This window comes from Sphaeramia orbicularis, chromosome 9 (assembly GCF_902148855.1).
Source record: "Sphaeramia orbicularis chromosome 9, fSphaOr1.1, whole genome shotgun sequence".
NCBI lineage: Eukaryota > Metazoa > Chordata > Actinopteri > Kurtiformes > Apogonidae > Sphaeramia > Sphaeramia orbicularis.
Genome location: NC_043965.1, coordinates 26,916,821 through 26,928,295, shown reverse-complemented (window position 1 = coordinate 26,928,295; position 11,475 = coordinate 26,916,821). Strand labels below are relative to the sequence as shown.

At 38.0% G+C, this 11,475-nt stretch overlaps 2 protein-coding genes across 2 annotated transcripts; both read left to right on the top strand.

Moving 5' to 3' along the window:
- The first annotated feature begins 333 nt into the window (after positions 1–333).
- Positions 334–5,427, top strand: riok2 (RIO kinase 2 (yeast)). Its single transcript, XM_030144422.1, has 10 exons — positions 334–500; positions 600–738; positions 835–951; positions 1,955–2,130; positions 2,268–2,356; positions 2,459–2,650; positions 2,743–2,835; positions 3,187–3,603; positions 3,885–3,984; positions 4,925–5,427. Exons 1-10 carry the CDS (start codon positions 435–437, stop codon positions 5,084–5,086), a joined length of 1,551 nt encoding a protein of 516 aa, XP_030000282.1. The 5' UTR covers positions 334–434; the 3' UTR covers positions 5,087–5,427.
- Positions 5,428–6,675: 1,248 nt separating this feature from the next.
- LOC115426052 (protein limb expression 1-like) lies at positions 6,676–11,146 on the top strand. Its single transcript, XM_030143993.1, has 6 exons — positions 6,676–6,884; positions 7,700–7,905; positions 8,650–8,790; positions 8,875–8,970; positions 9,986–10,063; positions 10,144–11,146. The coding sequence occupies exons 1-6, from the start codon at positions 6,809–6,811 to the stop codon at positions 10,603–10,605; spliced, it is 1,059 nt and encodes a 352-aa protein (XP_029999853.1). The 5' UTR covers positions 6,676–6,808; the 3' UTR covers positions 10,606–11,146.
- Positions 11,147–11,475: the final 329 nt, after the last annotated feature.

Genomic DNA, 11,475 nt, shown 5'->3' with positions numbered 1-11,475 from the left:
TAAGAAATATGATCCAAACTAAAATATATTTGTTTGTGATTATAAAGAATATTATCGAGAGTTTTGAACTTGTAAACCCTAGAACTGTCATACAGTTATAATAAGCTCTATATAGTGACCAATCTTTTTTTTATTTCTAGTACTGTTATTTATTACTTATTATTACGCTCAGTGTATATTTAATAACATTATTAATACACCTGTATTCGTTTCCAACCTTTTTTTTCTAATTTCTGCATTATTTTGTCTTCAGTCAAGTCAAAACAGCTACGTATGGACGTGATGACGTTCAATGTAAAAAACGGAAGTAACGCAATATCCGCTACTTCGAACTTCCGCCTTGCACGTGTGTTTACAAAAATGCAAGCTATCTAGCCCAAGAACTAGTTTAAAATTATTATAAGAACCGTAATAGTTTGTGTACAGGTACAAATATGGGGAAACTGAATGTGGTGGTTCTGAGATACTTGTCTCGTGATGACTTCCGCGTGCTCACAGCGGTACGTTGATGTCAGTTGTCTCACTGGAGTTAGCTTGTGTTAATGTTGCTTTGATCAGTTAGTGTTTCTTACTCCTGTCGGCATGCTCCCTTCAAACAGGTTGAAATGGGGATGAAGAACCATGAGATCGTTCCTGTGAGTCTTCTGTCCTCCATCGCCAGCCTCAGACACGGTGGCTGTAATAAGATCCTCCGAGAGTTGGTCAAGCACAAACTTGTGGTTTATGAACGCAGCAAGAGTAAGAAAACACAGACATACGCCTCATTGGTTTGAGTGGAGAAGATGGATTTATATTATTTTATATAATAATGTATTGTCTGCATGTTTATTATAGTGGTGCAAGGCTACAGACTGAACTACGGAGGTTATGACTACCTTGCCCTGAAAACCTTGTGCTCCAGAGATGTGATCGTTTCTGTTGGCAACCAGATGGGAGTGGGTAAAGAGTCAGGTAAGACACATTAACACATACAACCTACAGAATGGTACAAATAAATGAAAAAATCTTAATAAATGTCCATAGCCAATGTAGATGTTTTAAAGTATATATTCTCTGTCATGTATTGAATTATGCGGGGTCAGTTTATTCTGGATCAAGATGGCAAGAACCAAATTTCTAAGTGAGTTTGTAAAAGGATTCATTGTTGGGAATTGCACACACCTCAGTCATAAAGATTAAACTCTTAAGTGTTTTGAGTAGTAACAGTGCCTAAAGTCTACATTTAAATGGAAGAGCAACTCCTCTTTGAATTACTGAAAATATCAGAGTAGGATGTGATTGACAGATATGGAGAAGCTGCATGTGGTGGTTCTGAGGTACTTAGGATAAATGAAGTGCATCTCTTTATTTATCTCAAACTGGGAAATTACAGACTATTACCAAGAACAATCCATCAGATTCATAGAGTGATATTATAATGGGGTTGTTTTCTGTAACTCTCTTATTATAAAGATGAATGCACATTTAAGAGTTCACTGGGCTGAAAACAGCACTGGTCTACTGACATGGGGAAAAAGTGATATGGTCAAGTGAGTTAACCCTCATCATGTTCTTGTCAAGTGTCATACACACAGATAATGACATAAGCCTGAATGCTTCATCCCTACAGGGAAAGGATCCTGTGGCTCTGTTCTGTAGGGTATTTTCAGCCATGCTTTGGTCCCACCTGTCTCTTTAGAAGATTACTTCATGTTAAAACAAAGTTGTTCAGTGTTTTTTTTTTTTTTGTTTTTGTTTTTTTTTTTGGGGGGGGGGCTTTAAATTGTCACCCAACTATATATATTCATTCTTATCTGTTTGAAATTCCTGTAAAATTAGCAACATTCCCATGTAGTTTCTTTTGGCAATGTGTGACAGCCTTCTAATTTTTAATTTATTTATGTAAATCACAATCTGGTCTCTGTGAGATTGCTTGGCTCATACATATGCCTTCATGTACTTTGTGTCTTTGTAGATATATATATTGTGGCAGGTCCAAACGGGGAGCAGTATGCTCTGAAGCTTCACAGATTGGGTCGCACCTCCTTCAGAAACCTGAAGAACAAAAGAGATTACCACAAACACAGGAAGAATATGTCCTGGCTCTACCTCTCTCGGCTTTCTGCCATGAAGGAATTTGCCTATATGAAGGTACTTGACAGAATTTTAGGCAGTAGTCAGCTGATTTCTTTGTTTATGGGCAGAGCCAGAGACAAAGTAATGTGAAATAGAAAGAATATATTTAAAACATAATATAGTAATCCAGTTTTGTGTTTTACATCTTCCAGGCATTGTATGATCGTGGTTTTCCTGTTCCCAAACCGGTGGACTACAATAGACATGCTGTGGTGATGGAACTCATCAATGGATATCCACTGTATGTACACAAGGCCTCCACATCACTCACTTTAATGTGTTATAGAAGATACTCACTGACTGTTCCTTTTATAATTTGTGTGCCATTGTACTTCACATTCAGTTGTCAAGTGCATGAACTGCAGGATCCACCGGCCCTGTACAATGAGTTCATGGAACTTATTGTCAAACTGGCAAATCATGGCTTGATTCATGGAGACTTCAATGAGTTTAACTTGATGTTGGATGATCAGGACCACATAACAATGATTGACTTTCCTCAGATGGTGTCCACATCGCACCCTAATGCTGAATGGTTTGTAATAAGCAGAAAATCAACCAGCATGTAACTCACAAACTAAATGAATGAGTTTAAAAAGTAGTTGTTGTTTTGTCCATTTTTCATAGGTATTTTGACCGAGATGTGAAATGTATCAGGGACTTCTTTGCAAAACGATTCAATTATGAGAGTGAGCTCTACCCAACCTTCAAAGACATCAGGTAACTGCATCTGTAAGCCTATTATTCACAATTAAGTTACACAAACACAATAAAAATTCTGTTGGTCTTTTTAGATTCATATACTACAGTATAAAATCATATTCTGATTATTTTCAGATATTGTCACTAATGTGGGTCATGTTTTTCGTGTGAATGGTAATTTTTGTATTTTGTTTCACTGAAAAAATATTAAGCTGATGACTTGCTTGGGTCTGGACTCAACATCTTCTTGTTCTGCACTGTACAGTATACCTTCTCAGTGTAAATGTTTGTTTTTATGTACTAAACTGGATGAGGGGAGAAATGTTAAATGCTAAAAAGGTGTTTTGTTTTCTTTGTCTGTTCCCTCAGACGGTCTTATTCTCTCGATGTTGAAGTCTCAGCCAGTGGCTTTACCAAAGATCTGGAGAAAGAAAGTGCATTTCTACACCCAGCTGGACCTGAGAGAGAAGATGATGATGATGAAGAGGAGGACGATGATGAGGAAGAGGCAGCAGATGAAGAAATACCTCATGAGAATGTGGACATGGAGGAATATAATCATGCAATGTTGGAACTAGAGGGTCTGAAAGTTAGTGATACACATGCAGAGGTCTCAAATGAGAAAGAAGAGGAAAGGGAAGAACGGAAAGACACAGAGAATGTGCCAGCACCTAGGAGTGATGAAAAGACAGAGAAAGTCACAGAGGAAGAGTTAAAGGAAGCAGAGGATGAATGTCCAGAGTTGGCAGACCTTTCTGCTTCTAACAAGGAGTTCAAACCATTCAGGTAAATGCAGTTGGTTATTACTGTACGGAATGTGAACACATACATTTCTTAAATTAATACGCTTCCTGTAGTCATGGTGTACTCACATAATTTTATAATAATTTAAGGGGAGTTATCCTCTTCTTTGGCTGAGAGATTATTTTTCCGTTAAATGTCTTTCAAAATTATGTAAAATTAAACAAGGATGTTGCTCAGTGTGTGTCCATGGAACAACCCAGGGGCTCTTGCTTTTCTGTAAAATATGCAATAATGAAACCTTTCTGTATATATCCCCCCTGCAGAGACTCCGACAGTCTTCTACACATTGCAGAACACAGGAGGAAAAGGACAGACAGTGAGGGTACAATGGGCAGCATAGGGAGCTGCTCCACCATACCACCTGTAAGTAAGAAAGAGCCTGGAGCAGAAAATGTATATAAATCTACACAACAAATAGCAATTAAAGGATTTTATTTGCTGTGTAACATTTCAAAGGGAGATGGTACACAGCAGGCTTTTGATAAATACACAGTTGCCATCCTAAATACCCACAATCCAAATTACAAAACCATGTGATATTGAACTGATGAAGCCTCTTGGATGAGAAAAGAAACATTTTCAAGAACAAAAACCAGTCCAGCTGAATTTTGAAAACAACTAAGGATGAACAATAACCTGGACAAATGAGAACTTACATTGACATGTAATTATGTGTTTTCATCTATAAGAAATTTGACATTACCAAAACATATACAAACTACACGTAAACAGTATAAAGAGTAATTATAATATATACAGAAACGAAACATGGAATATACAAAGAAAATTCTCATTGCACATAAGATGTGCAGCTTAAATAGTTAATACTCCATAAAGGACTCAAGACAAGTAGCTGCCATATACTTTATATTAGACAGTGCTCTGTCTAAATTTTTTCATAGAGGCAACTTGTAGATAAGGGACACTATGCAGTAGATTAGGATGAATGAATAAAATTTAAAAATGACAACAAAGTGCATTAGTACTGTTAAGACGTACAGGATATCAAACCATGTTAATTTTACACTGATGTGGAACAGATAGCAATTTTACTAAATACTAAGGCTGTAACAGTGAGACTTTTGACATTTCCTAACATAGTAATCCTAGCACACTGTTTTGCACAAAAACTGGAATGTCCTGTAGGTGCTGCCAAAGAGCTTTCACATAATGTTACAGCTCAAATGACCTAAACAAAGGTAACATTTATAGATATTGTGCTTGCCTGGCAAAGACATACAGTGTGTACATGTGGTGTCTGTAGTAACAGGCTGTTATTGTGTTGCTATTGTGTCTGCTGTAGGAGGTAGTCCGCCAGAAGGTGCGGAGGCAGCTCAACAAGGAGCAGAAGGCAGCTCAGAGGAGACGTCTGCAGAAAGGAGAGGCCAACTTGGTGACCAAATCCAGGAGAGAGAACCAAAGTAACATCAAGTCCAGTATAGAGTGTGCTGACTTCTGGGGTTAAAAGGGACTAAAGTGATTAAAGAAAAGCATATCAGCATACATTTCTTAGGTTCCTCTTGCATTTATCTGAAGTGAGCAGTCAAGACATGATGGTCGGTGGTAAAACTGAAGAGGATCTGCTGCACTTCAGTACTTTATCATGAAAGGCTGAAGCAGTGAGCACTGACTTTACTGACTATCATGTTAAGAACAAACTGTTGCTGATTCTGCTCATCCTACAAAAGCCCCACAATGGCAAGAGGATGCAACTTGTCCTTAACTGTCAAACTCAGCTTAGTCTAAAGTAATGTAAATAAATGTTACCTTTAATGGAGATGTGTGATTAATAATAAACAATTTAAATGCAAATGCTATGGTTTGTGTTTTTATGATTATTTAAATGTAGCAGTAATGATAAAAATCAGCTAATCAAAAATACTTTGGGTTCCCGGAGGACAATTAGGAGTCACATGGTGTAGCATCAACACACAAACAATACACAAGGCAACCTACATTTACAACAAATAAGACTTTAAATGATTTTGTCTGTTATGAAATCGCTTAATACGCTTGGCAGTCTATCTGGGTAAAATTACATACTCTTAACATCACTTTAAAAGGTAACAGCATGTAACCTTGGCAATAATTGCAGTCTCAAGATCATTCAGAGTCTGGATAAAATGTTGACAGAGTGATTAATGTGGGTGTGAATTCAAGATTCAGACTGAATGCAAGTTCACGAAGAAAGTTCATTTCTTCCTCTAAACTCCTATGGTTCAAAGGTCTCCGACTATTATGTTCATTTGAATGGTTTGCTACATCCACCCCCCAAGCAGCCAATCAGAAAAGTTGAGACTGACACAGACGTGGGAACATACATGCTCTAGGACACCCTAACGCCATTCACAATGAAACCAAGAGGAAACAGACACGCATAGCCATTCAGCCTGTCTGGTGACAGATCTGAACATATAAAAGATGAGAGGAGAGAACTTGGAAGTGAGGAAACCACTCCTTTTTTCAAAATTTGCTTCATTTATGTGCAAGAGGCTTTCAGGGAGATGGTGGATTCAGACTTGAACAATGGCCATTCACAATGAAGAGGGTGAATGGAGCTCAGACTCTGGCCTCAAAATAGTGTGCAGAGTCAAAAGTATTCACCCCCACGCATTTAGGCAGTACATGTTGGCCAGACTTATCATTGAAGTGCTTACTAGTGATATTTCACTGAGCATGTATGATAGAAGAATTCATATTCCTCCTCAACATTGAACACTGAGCTGTCTGCGGTTCCACTTGGAAACTTTTTTGCAGGTTTGACTGTTGGGGGATTAGCCAGTTGCATAGCTGGAGGGGAGGGGCGCAGCATTCCAGCCCTGCACCTCTGTGTGTGTGTGCATGTGTAGAAAGAGTGAGGGGCCCTCTGAGCTAATTGGCAGCAAGGGTGACAAAGGTGGTCTGCTTCAAAAGAGAAACCCTAGTGAGATGTTCACACAGCAGAGGAGGAGGGGGAAAGTGAGTGGGAGTGGGAGGTGGAAGAAGAAAAAAAAAAGGCCTGGAGGGGCTTTCAGATTTTGGGTTTGTTCTGTATGAGTTCTCATGATTGTGGATGTTGCTCTCTTTTAGAGTATGAGAATTTTAACGAGCAGTTTAACAGGACATGTGGAAGCTGAAATTGAAAAAAGTATGAGGAAAGTGGAATAAATGCATTTGAAGCAGCGGTGGAAGTGATTACCAGAGGAAGATGAATAAAGAAAAAGTTGAGGAGAGTATCATGTCCTACCTGTCACAGAGTGAGATGGACACCAACCGCAATGACTGTGAGTAACTGTGACTCATGCAATAGTAACTCCCACTGATGTACAACTGTCACAACTTGTATTACTTATGATTGTATTTACTAATGAGCTAATTTGTGATTCAGAAGATATAAAAAGTAGTATGCCTGTCACTGTTTTTTTTTTTTTTTTTCATTGCTTATATTTACTGTTATATTTCCTGCCTGGTAAAATACTTGCTTTCAGTCAGGTTATCACTGATTCAGCAAAGACCTAAAAGTAAAAAAAAAAAAAAAAAAAAAAATAGATTCTATACAGGATATAATTTAACTTTAATACACTCTACTTAGAAGACTTTATTTACAAATAGTTTTACACTCACACAGTTTAATCACGGCTAAACAGCATTTACGTTTCTTTGTGTTGAGTAAATGTAATGCATTGCAAACTGAATTAGAATTTCACATATAAATGTATCAAAACAAACATGCAGTGGTTTCAGTTGCAAAATCCTCAGTTTCAGCAATGCCATTCTTCATTATGACTTCAATCAGTTACCTTTATGTACATTTTTTTTAAATATTACATTTATGTTTTTGTTTGTCAGCAGTCAAAAACAGAGTTAATCCATTTATATTTGCGAACAAAGGGGGAAAAAATCAGGAAATTCAAATAGTAATAGTCATACATTTTTTCAGCCAATCATCAGAGGTGTTTCAGAACAATACTTTTTTTCCCATTCAAAGTAAGCACAAGTTATTTTAATGGAGCAGCACTTCAATACCTATGCTGTCATGGTTTTAGTAGTATTATTATTTACTGTAACCTCTAGATGTCATCAATGTTAATATGTGCAGTGAATGTTGTGGCCATGCTCCATAACTTCTGGGAGCAGAAGCAGATGAGTCAGTCAAATGGTTCCTCCACTGAGGCAGATGGTTCCGTCATGGATGCAACCGGCAGGACTGAGACTTTATTACTGTATGAATCTTCACCTTCGCCTGGACCCCCCTACGTCTGCTATGTCACCCTGCCTGGAGGAAGCTGCTTTGGCAATTTTAAGGTGTTTATCAGCATCACTTCTGATTTTAACACTGGTTGGGTCATTTAACATGCCTGCATTCCTTCAGTGTCTCAGATTTCATACCAGTTATTTTCCCTCAATAGACTGTTGGAACTATCTGTCTAATATATAGGAAGTGTGCAAATTAAGGTTCAAATTTCAATTTGTGTGTAGTAACTATATTAATGAGAAAAAGCTGCAAATGCTCTTTTAATGATAGACTTAAAACATAAGAAAGAACAGTCTTGTGATTATTTTCTTGACCAAAAGTTGCAGATCATTGTTGAAAAGCTCACACACATATATGTTAAAGTGGCTATGGCCACTGAGTTGGAATAAACACAGTCACACACTTTTAAGGTTGCTTTGAATTGATGTTGTTCAGTTTAAATCCCATGATGCTTCTCAAAGGGTTCATTGTGAAAGAGACAGCAGCCCCCAGCTCAGAGCAGCCATGTGATTGGTTATCTGTGAATGCTTCTAATGGCCTAATCTCATTGGTGATTTGAGTTCTGATCCCATGATTAGCTGTGGTGAAGTGCAAAATCACACATGAAACACATGAAACAAAGAATAGTTGCGATATACCGAACAAGACGGATTGTTCGTGTCAGTCAGTGAAAGGCTCACAGTTAAAAGAGCCTACTGTAATGGTGTTTCAATTTCAAATGGTTCTCATAGTTTTTCTCAACACTGTTGTTTAAGTGTTTTCCTTCTGGATGCCTTGTCCCTCCTCATTTTCAGGTATGTGACACTCAGGCTGAGGCTCGAAGGGATGCAGCTCGTGTTGCCTTGATGAACTCTCTTGTGAACGAGCTGCCGTGTCGACGAATCACCCCTCAGTTCATCACTCAGAGTCTGCAGCAGGCTGCCACAGACAGCGCTGTGAGTGTGAGCTTGTGTAAACACATAGTATTAGGAGAATGTAGATGTCAGTATGAATGTTGACCTGCACTGGTCTCTCTCCAGGTCTCTATAGAAGATGCCAGTGATTCAGGCACCAGTATAGGAGCATACAGTCTGCTGCTCCACTCATACATAGGGAAGACCATGCTGCAGTTCCAGGTAAAACAGAAAGCCAAAGCCTATTTTGGAAACACTGTCTGTCTTGCAGCTACACTCATAAATCATGAGGGGTATGTGATAATTGTGTGAAGGATCTTTTCACTTCAAAAGAATCTGTTTTGCTTTAAGCAATATTGAGTAATTTGTTTATAACTGATCCTCAGAATAAAGTGTTATTATTTTACATAATTATGAGTTTTCCTTTCCAAACATAACAAAAATATCAACCACTGGGTGGTAATTCCACCCTTCACTGTTATCATTACATCCCTTGTCTGGTTAGTCTAATTTGTTCTCACTTACAGTCCCACTGTGGCAGGGACTCATGGTATGGAACACCTAATATTTCCTCCTTTGTGTAAATAATCATATGTCTACAGAGACAGGCTTATTAGCCGGAGGAAATGGGATCATTATCATTCTCAGTAAAATACAACTTGTACACATGGAAAGGTTCCAAGTTACACACAAACACCCATACGTGCAAATATACAACATATGCATTGAAATACCACCACACACACACCATCAACCATGGGGTATTCAGTTCAGGAGGTACAGGAAGTGTCCAATAGATTGGTAGTTAAGCAGAATTAGACACAAATGGCACTGAGCAGATGCACTGTTGGAAATAGAGTAAACAGCAGCAGGTACAACATGGACTTTAACCTCAGACGTGTCACATTTTCCATCTGTATCTCATTAGGTCAATTTCTGTTAATGTATACTTTCTCTGTTTAACACTAATGTCATGAGCTCTTAACGTATGGCAGCTGTTCAGCCAAACAGCGCTTTATAAATCAGAGTTAAACATACCTTCCACATAAAGATTTATAAAATCTTTCAAACTAATCATCCACAGTTTGGATATGAGTTCAAAAAATATCTACAAAATGTTTTATCTCCATCAGACATTTGTACACAGTGCTGAATGTTTGGGTTTAATTTCATTCATTACTCATGGAATGCACTGTACTTTTATTTCTTTTCTCTCTGTTTAACCTTTTTTCCCTAGGAGATGATGACAGTTTTCCAGTTGCTGCACTGGAATGAGACACTAAAAGCTCTGAGGGAAAGGCAGTGTTCTCGACAGGTACAGGTCCTGATTGTAAAAACATGATTATATCTGCTGCTGCTTAGTGACAATTGTTCATTTTCTCTACTCCCTTTTAGAGTGTGATTTCTTATTACTCTCAACGAGGACTTGATGAATACATGCGGAGCAGCATGGCTCTGGATTGGCTTGGCCGAGAGCAGAAATCCCCAGGGCAACTTGGAGAAGAGTTACAGGTGGCACAGAGAGAACTGGTGTTAGCTCGACGTAGAGGCATAGAGCTGCGCTTCTACAAGGAGAAAACAGAGATCCTCAGCTTGGCTCTGAGCCAGGCATATATACATCCCACACCTGAGATCTTCAACCAGGCACCAAGTCACACATACAAGCAGGAACAACTCCCTTTACATAAACTGTACAGCCAGGACACAGAGGTTGAGATAACCCCACCCTGCAGTCCTTCATCAACTCTCTATAAAAATACAAAACAAACAGTCAGTCAGACCTCTGGCAAACACACACGCCCCAACAGCCCTGCACCCAGCTTTCAGCAGATCTGTGTGCCTGGGAATAAACTTTAATAGATTAATGCATAAAATAGAGGATGGACTATAAAAGTTGTCATTGTGGTGGAGGGACTATAAAACGGACCATAAAAGTTGTCATATGATTCCATGAATGACCTTAAAATCCCACAGCTGGGGTAACTTCAGGTGTGACTTTGCCACAGAGAACTAAAACCTCATGGTTTCCTTAACCATCCATAAACAAAAGGGAGTATCTTTGTTATTTGTTTGTGTGTTATTCATATGTTGGCATAAAAATGTTTATAGTATAGAACTAACCCGGATAATGCATTCTCAAGGCAGATATAGGAGATATAGTAGCATCTACCAACCTTAATTAGAAACAGAGTTAACCAAACCACTGCTTTTCTTTTAATTTATGGTTGATTTGATTTTGGGTGTACATTGTGAGTCCCGCATATGACTACATATAAATACTGTTTGTTTCTTTGTATGTATGTAATAAGGAGGTCAGTACTAAGTACCAATTGTCAGTAGCAGCTATAATTATCAAGGTTCAGGAAGACCAAGACCTCTGGACTGCTTTTAGTCTGACCAAAGCCCAGATACAGTCTAGGTACTTTAAAGTGAAATGGTGTAATATACATTTGTAAATAAATACTTTTTTTAACTTTCTGTATATTTAGCATTTTTATTGTATGATCACAACAATATAAAAATGTCTTTGGAAACCACTGAAAAAATGTGCTCATATATTTACTATTACTTTGTGATCAATATGCTGTAACTAAAGATGGTTAATTAGGATTATAATGATTATCCATCTTGATTCTCATCCTGAGAAAATCTTTTTTCTTTTTTTTTTTTTTTTTTGATCCAACAATCTCAATTCAAAAATTTTTTGTACACCAATACCATACCATA

Coding starts and splice junctions, on each gene's coding strand:
- riok2 (XM_030144422.1), top strand. CDS start 435: ATGGGGAAACTGAATGTGGTGGTTCTGAGATACTTGTCTCGTGATGAC. Junction 739..834: donor GGTTTATGAACGCAGCAAGA/GTAAGAAAACAC, acceptor TGTTTATTATAG/TGGTGCAAGGCTACAGACTG. Junction 2,836..3,186: donor CCAACCTTCAAAGACATCAG/GTAACTGCATCT, acceptor CTGTTCCCTCAG/ACGGTCTTATTCTCTCGATG.
- LOC115426052 (XM_030143993.1), top strand. CDS start 6,809: ATGAATAAAGAAAAAGTTGAGGAGAGTATCATGTCCTACCTGTCACAG. Junction 8,791..8,874: donor AGGCTGCCACAGACAGCGCT/GTGAGTGTGAGC, acceptor GTCTCTCTCCAG/GTCTCTATAGAAGATGCCAG. Junction 8,971..9,985: donor AGACCATGCTGCAGTTCCAG/GTAAAACAGAAA, acceptor TTTTTTCCCTAG/GAGATGATGACAGTTTTCCA.